Source organism: Suricata suricatta, chromosome 4 (assembly GCF_006229205.1).
Source record: "Suricata suricatta isolate VVHF042 chromosome 4, meerkat_22Aug2017_6uvM2_HiC, whole genome shotgun sequence".
NCBI classification, from domain to species: Eukaryota; Metazoa; Chordata; class Mammalia; order Carnivora; family Herpestidae; genus Suricata; species Suricata suricatta.
Genome location: NC_043703.1, coordinates 73626434 through 73645350, shown reverse-complemented (window position 1 = coordinate 73645350; position 18917 = coordinate 73626434). Strand labels below are relative to the sequence as shown.

The following is an 18917-nucleotide window of genomic DNA, read 5'->3' as shown; positions in this document are numbered from 1 at the left end:
GCCCGGAGACCAGCGAGGGGGCGGGGCGGAGCCGGGAGGGGGCGGGGCGAGGGGCGGGGCGGAGCCGGGAGCTGCTGCGGCGGCAGGTCTCCAGGGGGGGCCGAGGTACATAGGCGGGCCCAGCATCGCCCCGAGAGAGCATCCTTCCCGGCTGCTCCCCGCAGCCCGGGCTCGCCGCCTCTCGCCTGGTGTGACTTCTTTGTGCTTTGTTTTCTGCCCGCACCCCGTCGCTGCAGGACCTGTTCATCCTTCTTCGGGCTACAAGAAGGCGGAGGATGAGATGTCCCGGGCCACGTCTGTGGGAGACCAGCTGGATGCACCAGCCCGCACCATTTACCTCAACCAGCAGCATCTCAACAAATTCCGGGACAACCAGATCAGGTAGGGAGGGGAAGGCGGCCGAGAGCCCCAAGGACTATATCACAGCTGGGATGGGGTTCGTCTTGTCTTGGCAGCTTTCCCACACACCTAGCCAGCCTCCACCTTCCCCCTCCCCCCCCTCCCCCGCCCCATTTTTTCCTCCAGTCCCTTCCCTTCCCCTCCTCTCCCCTCTCCGGTCCTCCTAGAGCCTGGCAATCTCCACCTGCGCTTCCAAAGGGGTCATGTGAATACAGCCTTTACCTTTCTCTTCCTGGGCTCTGTTCTGTGCTCGGGTCTCTGGGAGCACCCAAGGAAGTTTTTGTTATTGTGTCCCCGACAAAAAAAGAGGTCTCTTATCTTTTCATCCTTGAGCTCCCTTCCAAGAATTCCTCCTAGTCCTCTTTGAAGCAAAATGATAGCTCTCCTTACTGATTTGCAGACCCCAATCTAGGGAAGTGCTTTATAAAGGAATCCCACAGGTCACAAGGACTCGAATTCAGCCCTAAATGGTCCCCAGCATTGCTTATGAGGTACGTAGATGCTGGAAAACTTTCTGCAGAGTTAGCTCTTCTCTAGCTTTCTGCTAACATTTATTCGTCTACTTTTTGCCGGCTTTTGTATTGGAGGCTTTAGCTGGACTTGGCTATGGAGCCTCCTTACCTCTTGAAGAACATTACCTTCAGATTAAGAAACTGAGCTAGAAAGATGTTAAATAATGTACCTGTGGTCCTATAACTACTAACTAGTACAGCTGCAAATAGCACCCACCTCCTCTTACTATTAAAGCTCAAGTTCTTTCAGCTGTGCGAAGCTAGATCTTAGGCACAGGTGTTAGGAGGTTTTTGAATGTCATTAAACTTTCAGACGTAGACAACTTTATGTGAGTGACTTTAGAGGAGACAGTTCTGTGAGTGGCTCAGAACACCATGCACAGGTGTAGAGAAGTTAAATGATCAGGTTACACATGGATTATTGACAAGCTTGGATTCCAACCCAGTGTTTCTTGAAAGCTCTGGTGAAACTTTGTTGCTTGTTTAAATATTCGACAACAGCATTAGCACTTACATAGGCTGCTTAGCCAGACATCTTTATTGAAAAAGATTTGGCTGTTGGATGATTGTAGCTTGATAGAGTTTGTGGTAGAATAATGGTGCATGTTATATGGAGGTGATCTCTGCATTTATTAAGGGAATGTTAGATTGTTTTGGGTTAGATGATTAGTGTTAGGCTTCATTTTGGGTTTACAAAACAGATGAACATAGGGGAAGGGAAGGCAAAATAAGATAAGGAGAGGGAGGCAGGGGCATCTGAGTGGCTCAGTCAGTTGAGCATCAGACTTTGGCTCAGGTTGTGATCTCACAGCACGTCAGTTCAAGCCCCTAATTGGGCTCTGTGCTGACAGCTCAGGGCCTGGAGCCTATTTCAGATTCTGTGTCTCCTTCTCTCTCTCTCTCTCTGTCTCTGCCCTTTCCCCCACTCACATTCTGTCTCTCTCAAAAATAAACATTAAAAAATTAAGAGAGGGAAGCAAACCATAAGACACTCTCAAATACAGAGAACACACAGGGTTGCTGGAGGGGTTTTGGGGTGGGGGATGGGCTAAATGTGTTATGGGCATTAAGGAGGGCACTGAATGGGATGATCACTGGGTATAAAGTGTCAGTGGTGAATCACTAAATTCTACTCTTGAAGTCCTTATTACACTATATGTTAACTAACTTGGATTTAAATAAACACTTAAAAAATTGGAAAAAAAAAAAGGACTTTTGGGACATATTCTTCACTTAAAAATGTAGCCTAGAAGAATAGTTGAGGTCCTATTCAAGAATGAGTGGGCTGGTTTAAAATGCAGAGCACCCACCACAGTGAGTTACAACTTGCCAAACTCACATGCTCTAATCAACAATATAATAACAAGCGTTGGGTGTTGGAAAGGACGTGGAGGACCTGGAGCCCTCCGTACATTGATGATCAGAACAAATAGTGGTGCAGCTGCTTTGGAAAGCAGTTTGGCAGTTCCTCAAAAGGTTCAATGTAAAATTACCTTGTGGGGAGCCTGAGTGGCTCAGTCAGTTGAGCGTCCGACTTGGGCTCATGAGGTCATGATCTCATGGTCAGTGAGTTTGAGCCCCACATTGGACTCTGTGCTGGCAATTCAGAGCCTGGAGCCTGCTTTGGATTCATTCTCTCTCTGTCTCTCTCTCTGTCTCTCTCTGTCTCTGTTTCTCTCTCTCTGTCACTCCCCCACTCACACTCTGTTCTCTCAAAAATGAATAAATGTAAAAAAAAAAATTAAAATTACCATGTGACCCACCAATCATCCTCGGTATATCTACTCAAGGTCAATAAACTGTGCACACAAAAACATGTACACAAATGATTACAGCAGCATTATCATAATTGCCCCAAAGTGCAAGGACTCAAATGTCCATCAGCTGCTGAATGAATAAACAAAATGCGCTCCATCCATATGATGGGATATGATGGGATACTGTTGGCCATGAATAGGAATGAACTGCATTACCTGCCACAACGTGGGTTGAGACTTAAATCTTGTGCTAAGTGAAAGTGGCTGCCAGTCCTCCTTCCACTCACAGGAAGTGTCCAGAGAGGCAGATCCATTGAGTGAGTGAGAGAGAGAGAGAGAGAGAGAGAGAGATATTAGTGATCCAGATATTAATGATCCCTTGGGTTAGGGAAGAGGCAAGAGGTGGAGCAACGGGAAGGACTGCTAATATACCTGGGGTTTCCTTTGGGAGAGAGGATTACACAACTCTGAATATACTGAAAACCGAAAAGCCAACATAGTTCCATTTCTTCACACCTTATATGTGTTTCCATTCAATTACTTTTAAAAAGATGGAAAGATTACTTATAAAATGTCCTGTCTTTTTTTTCTTTGCTTGATTTTTGGGGCTTAAGAGATTGATATTTCACTGTGCTATACAATTGAAACAGTAAATGTTTTAGGCCAAAATATGTATACTATATAAGAATGTAGAATTGAAGAATTTTCTTTTTAAATTTTAGGATGTTTCCAAGTAGTATTTTGTTTAGTTTTTCTTAATTTCTTTGGTGTTGGGACCCATTTAAGCAAGCGTAAAGCTGGGGGAAAAAAGGGTCTTTGTTTTTGTTCAAACTTCCTGGAAGATGAAGATTTTTAAGAGCTTTGGTAATGTGTATTCACTAATTCCATAATCAAGACACAAAGCTGACTTTTGAGGCTGACCTTATCTGCCTTTTCATGTAGCTCCCTGTTGTACAGTTTCATTTGTACTTTTGGGGGTAGAAGGAGGAATAAGTATGGAAACATACAGTGGGGTTGTAAAAATAAGGTAGATCAGTACTAACTATTCTATTTATCTTTCCTTTAAAAAAAAGTTTTTTTAATGTTTTTATTTATTTTAGAGAGAGAGAGACAGCATGAACAGGGGAGGGTCAGAGAGAGAGGAAGACACAGAATTGGAAGCAGGCTCCAGGCTCTGAGCTAGCTGTCAGCACAGAGCCCAATGCGGGGCTTGAACCCATGAACCATGAGATCATGACCTGAGCTGAAGTTGGACACTTAACCAACTGAGCCACCCAGGCACCCCCAACTATTCTATTTAAAGTCTTGTATAAGACTATCATTGCATTAGTTGAAATATATTGAATATTAAAATTCATAGTGTTGGAGTTCATGGCTTCTATTGTGAGCATAGTTTCAGAAAACACTGAACAGGGCCTAAGAAATTAAAACATGGCCCTTGCTGTTCTGTAAAATGGCTTTTGACTATTTGTTTCACCTCAAGCCTATATTTAGGGGAATTTTTAATTGTAATGGGACTTCTAGTTCATTGAAGGACTGGTTATAAAACTTCTTGGCATGAAAGCTTAAGGATTTTACAAAATGTTGAGCCACTTTATTTTAGCACTTCAATGTTGCTGAAGTCGTCTTGTAAAAATTTTAATTCTTTTATAAGCCTTTTTATCTCGGCCATGGAAGTTTGCCAGAAGTCTCTAAAACCATTCAAAGGAACATTTTCATAAAGGGGATTGAAAAAGGATATTTTTTTTCATAATTTTTTTGAGAAAGAGTTTTAACTTTTTGGGAGACGTGGGGAGGCAGGGTCAGGAGTATTTATTAGTGACTATTTGCTTCTAAATCAGTTTTTGAGCAGAAAAGAGCAGGTAGGACAGGTGAGACTCCTACCAGCTCAGGAGTCCCGGGCACTGATTTTGTGGCTGTTCCACAGACTTCTGGAGGCTGGCATTCCCACTGCCCTTCCCCACCGCAGGCCCTTTCTGACTCCGAGTAGGGAACTGATTGTGGCAGTGGCTCTGTGATGGTCTTTATGGCCACCTGACACTTTGATTTCAGAAAGGAGAGTTTGCCAAGGAGGGACATGACTTCGGGCACCGGGCAAGGTCGGTGGGAGGCTGCATGCTACAGCTCAGGACAGACCTTGAAAGTCTAGAGTTAACGTTTCAACTGGTATATCTGATGAGAAGGCTGGGCCTGGAGAACACATGGGTGAGGTCACTGCTGGAGTTGATGGTGGCCTTGGCACCCCTACGGGATGTGCCACACATGGTAATGCCAAATGGCAAGCAATTCCCTAAAATTCTGGGAGGATCCGCACTGTATCAGTAGATGTCTCTCTAAATCTTATTCTTGTTCTCCACCCGAAAGTCATGCCAGTGATTGATGAAAGCTGTGGTAGGTTGAAGTTTCCATTATTGAAGCGAGTGAATATGGATTCTTGTAATTATGAAGAAATAGGACCTGGTCTTTTTCTCCCAAGCACTGAAAAGTTTTTCTTTTCCTTTTTTTTTTTTTAGGACCTTAGTTATGAAGACAATACCTTTCTGCCCTCTAGAAATGGGTTGTAATTAATGGAATATTGCAAGATACATACATAAATATGCAAGATTGTACATGTCCACCTCACAAGATCCTTTTTTCTGGTGTATAATCTTCTTTTAAATATTTTAATTTTAATTTTATTTTATTTTTTTAAATTTTAGAGAGGGGCAGAGAGAGAGGGAGGTAGAGAATCCCAAGCAGGCTCCATGCCCAGGGTGTAGGCCCGCTTAGGGCTCGATTCCCCCAACACCTGGGGTCATTACTTTAGTCAAAATCAAGAGTCAGTTGCTTAACTGAGCCATCCAGGCACTCCCTTCATTTTAAGTCTTTTAATAGCTTTATTGAGATATATTTTTACATGTAAAATATATATACTGTACATGCTATTTAGAAAAACCTGGTGGTGAACCTTTAATTTTGTAAATCTAAACTTTCAAAAATGTTGAAAGTTAAATTTTTTTCCAGAAAATGCCTTGAAATGTACTGATCAAGGGGATGAGCATATGAATAGTCAAGTTCAGGTGTATTCCAACTTTTCATGTGATTATCAGCTCACCATTTGTAGCAGTGAGTTTCAAGGCTACAAGGGAGTTTGAAATGAGGTCTTTAAAGTGAGTTAGGACTGTTTACAGATCCTGTGTTTTGAATGAGTCATTTCAGGTGGGAGTTCTAGCTAACAAAAATCTTCACTAAAGCAATGACTTGAGCTTTGTCAAGCTATTGCATTTTTTCTTGGTGTATCTTAAAGGAAAACTGCTTACTGCTGTTTTTGCCAAGATAAGTTTAAAATAAAATTGCTAGGAAAAGGGATTGGGCATTGTGTGATAGGCTTGACAGTACCCAGTTATATGGTGTTGGGTTGGGATCCTCAGGTCTGAGAGGACATTTTTGTCTTAAGGAATGAAGGACACAAAATCTTCTTATGCCAGTTTGTGCATGAATATTGGGGATAGATGACCTATATCATTCTAATTTTTTTTAATGTTTTTATTTATTTTTGAGAGAGAGAGACAGACAGACAGCATAAGCAGAGGAGGGTCAGAGAGGAGTCACAGAATCTGAAGTAGGCTCCAGGCTCTGAGTTGTCAGCACAGAGCCCGACATGGGGCTCGAATCCATGAACCGTGAGATCATGATCTGAGCCAAAACTGAACACTTAACCTACTGAGCCACCCAGGTGCCCCTATATCATTCTAGATCAAGTATTACTGAGTGCTGGAAGGATAGATAACTCTCCTCCAAATGTTTTAACACTTGAGGAATTTAGGTGGTATCTGGTCCTTATGCTTAAGCTGCTTAAAACATAAAAGAGAAGCAATACCAAGGTCCTGGTAAGAATCCTAACTGCCTTTACTCATGTAAACATGATTGTTTGAAAAACCAAAGTTTACGAATCTTATTTGAGACCGCTATTCTTGTCAAGTTTGGCCAAGGTGAAATATATAAAAATCCTCCAGAAATATATGGCGAAAGTACTTGTACCTACCTTGAAACAGTTCCAGGGTTTTCTGTGTATGCTGCTTTTATTGAGCTATTTATGTGTTTTCAATTTGCGTGTATTGAAGCTGTACAACATGATTTGATATATGTGTACGTAGGGAGATGATGGGTCAAGTTAATATCCTCTCCTCACTCAATCATCTCTTTATAGTTTAGAGGTAGATGCACTTGGTTAATCTCCAAGCCGGGCATGGTAGTTTCTGCACATGTATGTCCCAGCCTATTGAGAGTCCTTACTTTGTACATACCAGCAGCAACTAATGCCAGAGAAGTTTCTTGTAATTAGAATGTCACAAGGTTTTATACCCTTGGATGAAATTTTTAAGGCATGGTGCAGATAAAAATCCTTAAATTGGGGGACTTCTTAGTGCTGTGTTTCAGGTAACTTGAAAGCATTAGCTTTCTTGAAATGTATTTTTAGAAACAGAAAAGCATGTCAGCCTTGGGCTAGTTTTGTGATGTTTTGATGTTTCTAAGGAAACGGCAAAGGTCTGGGAGAACAGACTCATGGTGATTTCTTTATCAGGTTGACCCTTGTATGGGTGGCTGTGGAGTATATCTTGAATTCCATCAAAGTCACATCTAGGCCGTTGATGAAAACAGGTAAAGGCATTTGGTTTGAGAATTTTAGTAACTTCTTTCCCTTCTTCCCTACTTCCAATTTTATTAAGTCTTCCTGTCTTCTGTGAGCTTGTATTTCTGCCTCTAGCTGATAAAAAGAATTGAACATCAGGATTTGTGAAAAACAAGTCAAAACTGAACCAGAATTAGAGGAGACAAAGGACCTAGGACCACTAAATGTAGTATGAGTTCTGAGTCCGATCTTGAAACAGAAGAAGCTACGTTAGTGGAACACCCGAACTGTGAATAAACTACATAGCTGGACTAGTATCCTGCCCATGTTGTTTTCAGATTTACTCTAGCAATTTCTTTGAAATAGTTGACATCCAATGTTACTAGTTTTGCTCCTTGTGCAGTGGCGATCTTGACATTGTGAGGAACCTGGGTGAAGGGTACACGGTAACTCTAGGTACTATTTTTGCGACCCTTCTGTGCAGACACCCTTCTCTCAAAATATATGAAAAACTAACGTGAAGTGTCTGGGAGATGAGGAACAGGAAACTACACTCCTGGCTTTGTGTTGGTGCTTTGGGAAATGTTTACATTCTTTGGTTTTGAAGGGTTGATGTCAGAGTAGAGACTGGACCCCACTCTTGACCCATTTGTTATGCTAATTCGATGGGAGAAGACTCCCTCCTCCAGTGTCAAACTCCATTTCCTTAGATGGCCACACGGAGAGTCTGTTGGCATGACCTGTGAATCACTTGCACAGAAGTTGAAAAGTAGGTAGCAGAGTGAATGCGGAAAACTCTGTGGTCAGAGTTTAGTCATGTGAGATTTTGTCTTTCTCTAGAAAGTAGCATCTAAGTGTTCCACTTAGAGCTGAGTCACTCAATGGGCAGCAAAAGCTTACTCAGAAATGCTAATCAGCATCCCTTTCAAGAGGGACAATGCTTACAGAGAACAAAAGGAGAGGTCTGACCATTGTTGGGGTCAGACATGCAGTGATGTTTTACAAAGAAATTTCCTGAAATCCATGAGGTTGGGTTTGCTCATTTAAATGCTGATCTACCCTTTTAAAGCTGGCTCTTCAAAACTTGAATCACAGGCTTTTAGCTACCCTTACTGTTTTAGAATAGATACAGTTAAAAAAGGAATTGGAGCTGGAGTGGGATGTTGTTGATCAGTATGAGGATTATTCTATGTATCTTCAGTACTGGTCACATAAACGGTCATTCCGAAGGCTACATATTATCAGTGTTGGCTACTTTCACGACAGCCTGAGACCAGATATCCACTTGAGAGCAGGCATTGTGCTGTCCTTGGAGTTCTAGTTCTACGTCCATGGTCTGTTTTGATAGCTCTCCCACTGGTAAAAACCCTTTACCATGACCTTTACTATGTAAGTTTAAGTATCTGTGTGTGTATGACTATGATTGGTTGTTATCTCAAGACTCAGCAAGTATTTACCAAGGTTCTCAGTTAAGAATTATGGATGTAAATCCATGTTAATCTTGATTATTTTGAATATTTTTGGGTGACTTGATCCAATTTACTTAAATTATCCTAATAGTGAACTTAGTAAAATGGACTGAAGAGCTTTTCTGAAGAGAAGGGTCAGTTCAGTTATCTTCCTTGTCATTTGCTTACTTTCCTGCTTTCAACCTGTGGTTTGTTTCACTACAGGATTCTTAAGCCACTTATTCTTCTTGGGAGGTGTAGTTGAGCTGAAATGAGCTAAATGACTCCATAAACACCCCTCAGTGGACACAGAAACTGAAATATGTGGTGATGGGCAGAGTGGACAGATTGGGGGGGGGGAACCCCTGTCACTCCCTCTTTCGTCCTCTCTGGCTGCCATGAATATACACAGCTGAGGTGGCTCACCCTTCTCTCACCAGAAGTGTTATTTTCCCTGCATATTAAGAGGCCGGAAGTCCAAGAACATTAGCGGCAGCATGGTCAGGTTCCAGTGCTGGCCCTCTTACTGGCTTGCCGACGGTGCTGCCTTGATCTGTCCTCTCGCGGTGAAGCATGAGCCCTGACTCTGTAGTGCCCCTTCTTAGAAGGGTGCCAAGCCGTCATGAACCCCACTCTCCTGACCTCCTCTCCGTCCCTCACCTCACAGAGACCCCATCTCCAAGTACCATCATACTGGGGGGTAGGGCTTCAGCACATCGATTTTCAGGGGGCACCGTTTAGTCCATAGGACCCTGTAACTTCTATCTACGCCCCCTTCCCCTCAGGGAGTTTTCCCTCACACCTCATTACGTAGGACCATGTAGGGGCAGCAGTGCCAATCCAATCAATGTGACTAAATGTTAATTGCTGGGAGGTGCTTCCCGCCTTCTGCTCTGGAGCCACCTATCTGGGTGGCTTCTTTTCTCTGGAGAAAACCCATCTGGGCTGACCCATTCCATTTTGACTTCAGACCTCAGCAACACCGAGAGTGATCACGGCAATGGAACTTAGCGCCATTTTGAACTCTGCATTTGATCTGTGCTAGAAATGTACTTCCATCTCCTTTTATCAAGTGTGGTGAACGGGGGCTGGGGAGTCAGCTGCCCTGCAGGGCGAGGCAGGCAGCAGAATGAGGGAAAGCTGGCAGGTCGGTGATCTGTGGATCTGTAAGCCTGGTTGGAAGAGGAGTTAGAGCTCAGCCTGGAAGATCAGGTGTGGTTCCTGGGGGGAAGGCATCCTCGGCATGGGAAACCCCACATGTGAAGGTGTAGAGGTGTAGGAACGCTGAGTGTGTGTCTTTCCAGCAAGGATGTGGAAGAAATCTGGGATCACGGATGATCTTCTGTGAGCAGCCAGGCTACTGGAGTTGGGTTCAGGGTAACCAGGAGAAGCTTTGAAAGACACAAGTAACAGCATTATGTTGAGAACCTTCCAGCACACTCTGATACTTAGAGCGGAGTTTAGTTGTTGTCATTGCCTCAGGTGAGGGCTGGGGCTGTAGCATCAGGGAAACACAAGTCACTAGGGGTGGTTAGCTGGGAGATTGTGAGTGGGGGAGGGAGAGATCAGCATGGTCCTTAGGGTCCAGTTTCTGGGACTGAGAAGGTGGTGATGCCATTTCTTTTATTCCTGAGGATTCTCTTTAAATCCCATTGAAAGATGGGTTAGAGCAAGGTCATTGACCTCAAAACCGCACAGACTTCCTTCTCCCCAGTATTACCCTACCCCCGGGGAGCAGAGGCTAGGGGGCGCCTCTGTTGGCTGAGTCAAGTACTGTGTCCAAAGAGTGGCTGAAGATCCAGGCTGGTTATTACTAATGTTGTCTTATGCAAGTTGTATTGCTCACTGGCCAGTTATTTGAGTGCTGGAACATTCAGTGGATAAGCCATAACTGAGGGAAAAGGGAAGTGAGCTTGAGTGGTACCCTGTGTGAGGAGCAGAGAGGACCTGGGGGGGTAAGTAAATATGCGGGTTGAAGAACAGCCAGGGCGGGGGGGGGGGGGGCGCACCTGGGTGGCTTGGTAGGTTGAGTGTCCAACTTCAGCTCAGATCTTACTCTCACACTTTGGCTCAGGTCACGATCTCATGTTTCGTGAGTTCAAGCCCCTCATCAGGCTCACTGCTGTCAGTGCAGAGCCTGCTTCGGATCCTCTGTCCCCTTCTCTCTCTGTGTCTCCCTGTTCACAGTCTGTCTCTCTCAAAAATAAACATTTAAAAAAAGAATAGCAAGGTAGATTTTGGGTGTCAGGGGCTTTCGTATATTTATCCAAGTCTGCAACTTCTACAAGCAAGCATGCTGTTCTGAGACCATAAGACAGGGCTCAGGGGTGTCAGCGTGTGCATGTGTATGTTGTTGTCACATCAAGAAATTGACAGTTGCTTTTGGCTGTGTTGAGAGAAGAGGGTCCTGTGCAAGTTCACATTAAAGCCACTGTGACCTCCCCCTGTGTCCGAAGACCAGAGATGATTCTTGACCACGCAATGGTGAAAACCTTATACTTGGTCCAAATGGAGAAGTAGAATGTTATGAGTTACGGATGTAGAGTCTGTATCTTTCTCGTCTTCCTTCCTTTCCTCTTCCGTCCCTGCCGCCCTTCCTTCCTTATTCTGGACAGTCAGCTTTTCAGCCATTTGGACTCTGCTTGGACTATCCCTAGGGAATACTGTGCATGGTATTTAACTTGAATACTTAATTACAGATTGAATTATATAAAGGAGTATTCTTCTCCAATCAAAAACATGACTCCTTTGTTTCTATTCCAGTAAAAGGTGCGGAGGTCTTGAAAGTATTACTGTCTAGCATATGAAATGTGTTACAAAACCCTGATAATTTAAAAATAGAGCTCTTTATTTTCAGACAGTAAGGCTATTTGCTGAGTAGTATAATCATTACTTCCCCAGTATTCTGTCTTTGTTAAAACTGCCTCCTATTAATTTTTAATGTTCTCTTTACAAATTAGAGTTCCTCCATCATTCTAGTGTTGATGCATCAGTAATTGCATTATTTCATAGAATGTCTGTGCCAAGGGCAGACAGAAGCCTTAGCTTCTCTCAGTATTACTGTTTTGCCTGCTATGTGTTTTTGGTTTCATTGTATTTAAGTTTTGTTCACTACATAGGCCTTAGATGTTACAAGAGACATAATTTTATTTTAAAAATACTGTTTTTTTTAAACGTTGGCTCATTTTTGAGAGAGCATGAACAGGGGAGAGGGGCAGGGAGAGGGGGACACAGAATCTGAAGCAGGCTCCGGGCTCTGAGCTGTCAGCACAGAGCCCGATGTGGGGCTTGAACCCACCAACTGTATAATCACAACTTGAGCTGACGTCAGGGGCTCAACTGACTGCCACCCAGGAGCCTCAAGAAATAATTTTAAATCTAGGGGGAATGAGTGTGTGTACTGTATTACAAGTGCACTCTATATGGAAGTCTTTTTGTTTTTTTTTAATTTTAAAATGTTTGTTTATTTTTGAGAGAGCATGAGTGGGGGAAGGGCAGAGAGCAAGAGAGACACAGAATCGGAAGCAGGCTCCAGGCTCTGAGCTGTCAGCACAAAGCCCAATGCAGGGCTTGACCTCATGGACCACGAGATCATGACCTGAGCCGAAGTTGGATGCCCAGCTGACTGAGCCGCCCAGGTGCCCCTATATGGAGGTCTTAATGTGGGTTGTAGGCCAAGCATTGTAGGTACTATCAAGTTGTGGAACTCCAAAACAAAAAGTAGCTTGATGGGAGATTCCTATTGATGCTGTTACCTGTTTTCTTCCACCACTTTGTGTAAAGGTAGTCACACAAATGTTCATCCTGAAATTCTTAAAGCTTATAATTCATTTGTCCTACACATGAACATATGTCTATGTCGGGAACTCATTAATCATCTCATAAACCAGTCTCGTCCTTGTTTAGCTGATGGGGAAGCTTTTCCTTTACACTGAGACTTCTAATGATTCGCACTTATGAAAAGCAGAACTTGGCCCATAAGCAGCCATAAATAGTTGTAGTCACTATTGCAAAATATTCTAATATCACCTTTGAATTAATATTGATGAACTGTCATGCATTTAATGGTGTCCTTAATATTTAGTATAATAAGCATAGATATCTGTAGAGATATGGTTTTTGGTATGGTATGAATTTTTTTTTTTACATTTATTTATTTTTGAGAGACAGATCATGAGCAGGGGGAGGGCCAGAGAGAGAGGGACTCACAGAATCTGAAGCAGGCTCCAGGCTCTGAGCTGCCAGCACAGAGCCTGATGGACATGGGGCTTTAACCCAGGAACTGATACCATGACCTGAGCTGAAGTCAGACACTCAACTGACAGAGCCACCCAGGTGCCCCAGGTATGGTATGAATTATGAGGAAATGCAACACAGCTTGGGGGAGTCGGTCAGTAACCAACAATACTTCCGTGTGTTTCTCTTCTAGCTTTTAAGGACCACGTTATTTCTAGTTTTGTGGTCCATTTGCTAGTGTTTTCTTTGAATGGTACATGGCCATACCACAGTGTTTCAAAAAAAATAATTTATCATATGTTATACACTTATTTGGACAAGGTATTTTTTTTTTTGGACAAGGTATTTTTAATACAATGGTGACATTTGCTAGAGTAAAATGAGTGTCTTATAGAAATAAACCCATGATATTTAACAATTTTGGAATAGTAGAATAGCTGTCTGAGAAATTAGCAGACTTTGATTTTAAGCCCTAATACTTAATATAGTTTGAAAATATTGACTTAACATTCTTCCCAAATGTTTTCTCACATAGCAGGTGAAGATAAAGTATTGTTTTTTGAACTGTTGTGCTAAGGGACCTCATGGATTCTTCTGTTTTGAGATAGTACCATTAGGAAAAAATGTAACTGGGGTCCTTGCTGGCTCATTTGGTGGGCTGTGCAACTCTTAATCTCAGGGTTGTGAGTTTGAGCCCCATGCTGGGTGTAGTGATTACTTGAAAATAAAATCTTTAAAGAAAAAATAGAACTGTGTGTCGCTTTTAAAAGAAATGAACTCCTGTGCTATTTCCTTTCTGGAAAGGCATGGAGTATTTAAAAAATACAACAGTACAAAAATGGGTCCACATACGTCCTCGGAGTAACATTTATCCGATGAGAGACCTGTGGTTGAGTTCTGCAGGAGTGCTGCCAGCCGTCTAGTCACTTCTAAGATGCATTCTTTGCTTGGTAAGACTAAAGAGACTTTCTGGCCAGAAAGCGAATGGTGTCTCAAATTTTTCTGCCAAGGTTTGTATACGTAAAAACTATCAAGTGCATTTTTGTGGAATCCTTGTCGAATACCACAGTACCGTCCGTGCTTCTACCTAGCTTGCCCTCCATCTGTCACTGTGAGGCAGGCTGGCAGGCCGCCCGCTGGGCCGGGCTTCTCCCTGCTGCGGGCATGTGACAGTAGCTTGGTTGTCGGAGCACAGGCCGCGCTTTCTAAACCTCATGTTGCGGAAGAAAACTCTGGGTGTATTTGGTCTGGGGCAAGGCGGACTTCTGCTGGAAACTAACTCCCCAGGGGATTGTGTTGCAGGCACTCCTCCTTGAGCGTCACCCGCATCCTACAGCGCATTTTCTGTAGGATTACTCTGAAGGCTAATTAAATGAGTTACTGCATATAACACACTTTAACTGCCCAGCTGCGTGCTCTGCAGGTTTTGATGTTCCTGTTGTTCACATTTTAGATTATATATTTGGCCACAGATCCTCCTACTTGTTACATATCACTTGATGAAAGCAGCCAGGTTTTGAATTGCATTTATAAGGATTATAAAAAGATCACATGCACATTGAATTAGGATGAATGTATTTTAAGGAACAAACACAAACATCTCTTTTTGCAGCAACCCGATGAAGATTAACTGTAGTATTTGCCCGAGGTTGTTATGGATAATTTTAAATTATTAAGTATTTACCTGAAAAACGGTAATGGAAAAAATGAGCCATGTAAGCTCTGCTTTTTAATTTTAAGTTTTGAATTGCCAGAGGGGGAAGGTGATTAGGTCAAGTAAAAGGGCAAAGGAAAATTGGTTAAGAGTCTTGTGCCCACCAGTGACCAACTGACTTTTCACCCATAATTTCTCTGAGCAGGTTTCCTCCCTTGCCTGGCGGAAAGCATACTTTCCTTGCAGGCTCGTCCTGAAGCTGAATGAGGGTATCAGTGTGGAAGTGTGTAGAGTGTAACGCACCATGGATGTCGTATACCCCATCTTTCATAACCTGTCAGGCTTATTGCTCCAATGGTGGCAAATACAGGCGACCTAAAAGTTACCACTTCAGTCCTTTAGGAGAGCACAGGTCTGTAGTATTAAGTACACTCATGTTGTTACTCTCTTCATCTTCCCAAGGTGAGACTTAATGTCCCCCATTTCCCTGGCTCCTGGCCACCACCATTCTCCTCTCGGTCTCTGCGAGCCTATTCTCTGGGTTCCTCCTGCAATTCTCCCCCACCGTGGGGAGCTCCTGTTCTCTACCAAGTGGTCCGTTGTCCTCTTTCATTCTTCTCTGATTTCTCCCCTGGCTTCTTGTGTACCACACAGTAAACACCGTTAAATGTAGACACCATTAAAATAGATATGAAGGCTTAGAGGAAATACCGCTAGACCACCAGGGAGCAATGAGAGGAAATTCACATGAGTTTTTCCTTCCTGTTTCTGCAGCGTGGTGGACTTGATTGTGTCTGTCCTTCCCTGCTGATCCTGGGAATGGTGGGAGATTCTGGGATGAGGAGAGAGGAGGGCTGCAGGTAGAATGTGGTGGGATTGGCACGGGCTTTTAAGCCAGATCTGCTTTGCCAGGTTGGGGGTTTCAGGTCCCGACTTCTTCACTTCTACCCTGACCTCGATGCCCATTTCCTTCCCATCTGGATTGTTGGAGGTTATGGGTCCACAGGCAGTTAAGGGGCTTCACTACTTCTGTTTTATCTTCTGTAAGCCACACGGGGCTGGCTGTATCCCAGCTTGACTGTCCCCTCTCCCCACACCCCTTCTCACCCCGCATTCTGGCTGCAGGGAGATCTCCCTGGGTCTTTACTCACAGTGCTTTCCCTAGGGTGCTCTCTTTCTCTCCATTAATGCTGTTCCACCTAGTGAGCTCTGTCTTTAAAGGCGCAGTCCGCCTATCCGTTAAGATGCATTTTCTTCCTTGCGCTGCATCCCTGCCCTTTGGAGGCTGAGCGACCCTTGCTTGGGCCCAGCTTTGCACAGACTTTTCTGTTGTGGAACTTAGCCTGGTGCATCAAATCTATTTTTGTGTCTCTGACTCTCCAGCTCTGCTGTATCATCCTTGATGGCAAAGTCTGTCTGTTGTACCTCGTGTTCGCCTAGCACCAAGCACAGTTGTGGCCAATAGGAAATGGAAAATCTTGGCCGAATGACTTTGCTCTACAGGTGAAGGTCAGGATTGCACAGAAAATAGGACTTGGCTTAACGTGTTGTTCTAAGATTTCCCTTCACACTTAATTGCTTATTGAACAAAGTAGAACCTCCAAAGCACTCACTTAAGCCTCAAAAATGGATGTATTGTGTGGTTTTGATGTGCTTTTATGTATAAAATCCTCTTGCAAAGGGGGCGGCTGAGTTAAATGCTTTTAATGTCAATTCTTCAGATTTAACAGATTGATATCTGCCCTCAAAAGCAGGTACCTTTGGGACTTAATGTGATTGCTGGCATCCTTGCTCCTTTATATTAGTTGAAGTTTACAGTTTGTTCATTCATCAAATTTATTTTTGGTACCTACTCCACAAGAGTCCCTGTGCTTGGGGTTGGGTATATGGGGGTGGGAAAGCGAGCATGCTGTATTTAGGGGAGTCTGACCTTCTTGAGAAAGGGGACTTAGAGAACACACGTGTGGCCACTGCTGTGGGACAAGTTCATTGACCCTCTGCTTTTGGGCGTGGGTCCTTGGCCTCTTGAAAGAGGGTCTCCAGGAGAGTCGGAGCCATCCACAGGTGTGTGCCCCCAAGGCCGTAGGTGGGTTGGGCCATTCCACGAGGGCCTGCCCCATTTACACTCTCATGCCTGTGGCACTTCCTGTTAGGCTGACTTTGGGGTGCAAACAGCTCCCAGGCTGGAGAGCCGGGGCTCCCACCTTGGAACTCGCAGCCCCTAAGGTGAAGTCAGAAGTGTGGTGCGGCCCCGCAGAGCTCCTGCTGCTAGCTGCTGTTCGCCGCTCCCAGGGGAGCCCTGGCCCAGGGCCCCTCGGCCTGCCTGGACCACGGAGTGACCTGCCTGAGGTGCAGACGGTGCACCCGCCTGTAGTCTGTCCGCTGTTTATCATTATGCACCAGCAGCCATGAGCAGTAAAGACCCAAGTCTTCAGTTGGGCTAAGCTCTAAACAATGGCTGTGATTATGAAGTTTGAAAGATTTTTTATATATTTGTAAAATTATACATATATGTTTTTCAAATAAACTTGTTTATTTAGAGAGAGGGAGAGTGTGAGCATAGGAGGAGATAGAGCGGGAGAGAGAAAATCCTAAGTGGACTCAATACTCCATGTAGGGCTTGATCCCATGACCCTGGGATCATGACCTGAGCAGAAATCGAGAGTCAGGTCCTCACCCAGCTGAACCATCGAGGTGCCCCGAGCATATTTTTATTTTAAATAAGCACTGTACCCTTCATGGGAGTCAGCACACACAGGTAACCCTCTGGCCCCCAGTATACAGACTAGATTTAATAGTAATCTTAACATTGATTTTTTTTTCATAATTATTCATAGTTAAAAAATCTAAGATCAAATGAGGAAAATAAAATGTAACACTCATAGCATTATTTAGTAATTGTCTAAATTGTAGGTATTTTGGATTTGTTAAATTTCACTTACTATTTTCTTTCACCTTATTTTTTAAAATATTAATTTATTTTTGAGAGACCAAGAGCATCAGTGAGCATGAGCAGGGGAGGGGCAGACAGAGATGGAAACACGGAATCTGAAGCAGGCTCCAGGCTCTGAGCTGTCAGCACAGAGCTGGACATGGGGGCTCAAACCCATGGACCTAAGCTGAAACCAAGAGTTGGATGCTCAGCTGACTGAGCCACTCAGGTGCCTTTTCACTTACTAGTTTCTTGACCATTATTTAAAAAAAAATTTTTTAACGTTTTATTTATTTTTGAGAGAGAGACAGAGACAGAGACAGTGCAAGCAGGCGAGGGTCAGAGAGAGAGAGGGAGACACAGAATCTAAAGCAGGATTCAGGCTCTGAGCTAGCTGTCAGCACAGAGCCCGACGCGGGGCTCCAACCCATGGACTGTGAAACCATGACCTGAGCTGAAGTCGGACACTTAACCGACTGAGCCATCCAGGCGCCCCTCTTGACCATTATTGACATAAATATTGTGGCAACCTATAACCCAAGGACTAAAGTTAAAATTGTTATGGTATAAAAATAGTTGCGCTTTTCTATGCCACACTAAATTTACTGACATGATTACTTAAAATTCAATATAGACATTGTTTGCTGTTGGGTCTTTTTTTTTTCCCCCTAGTCAGGTTTTTATTTTTATTTCACGATTGTTACTGGAAGTAATTTTGTAAATTGAGGAGGGGACTTTTTAAGATGATGACAACAACAACAAAACCAGTCCTGAGGGTCCAACGCCCTGGGCGAGTGGATCACTGCCTGCAGCTGGCATCATGGCGAGCCAGCCTTGACCTGGCTCTAGACTGTCACTGTGTCCCTGACCACGGACCTGCGCTCCTCCTGTCCCTATGGAGGTGGATTTAGATGTAGGACGGTTTCTTCTAGGCCTTGTCAAGGTCTCTTCTAGTTGTAAAATCCTGTGTTTGAATGGATCCTAAGCCGGGGACCTAACAGGGATGGAACAGTGTTTGGGTTTACCTGTTGGCAGTTACCATGGTAACCCTCACTCCTGCTGGTCCCTGGTGTCCACCGTGGTGGGAGCCAGTTTCTCTTGCCCTTTGGTAAAAGTTCAAGGTAGTTCATGGATGTGGTCAACTATTCCCTGTTGCTTCACTCCCCGATACTGGGAGTGAGGGAATTGTTCTAGATTTCCCTCTGCACTTGGAAGGAAGATGAATTCTCTATAGAATCCAAAGTTCATTTGTTGAGATTTCTTAATTACATTTTTCAAATCTATATTCTTAGTCTATCCAATTAGTGTGGTAATAGCATTCGTCTCCTGTTAGAAAGTTCTTGGTCAGCTTGCTTATGATTTTTATT

The 18917-nt window shown here is 43.8% G+C and overlaps 1 protein-coding gene across 1 annotated transcript in view; it reads left to right on the top strand.

Annotated features, from left to right (window-relative positions):
• Window positions 1-18917, top strand: part of ATP8A2 (ATPase phospholipid transporting 8A2) — a 504492-nt gene that overhangs the window by 27292 nt on the left and 458283 nt on the right. The window contains exon 2 of the mRNA XM_029938484.1: window positions 237-381. Within this exon, the coding sequence (XP_029794344.1) occupies window positions 281-381 (101 nt within the window). The 5' untranslated portion in view covers window positions 237-280. The remainder of the gene's footprint in view (window positions 1-236; window positions 382-18917) is intronic.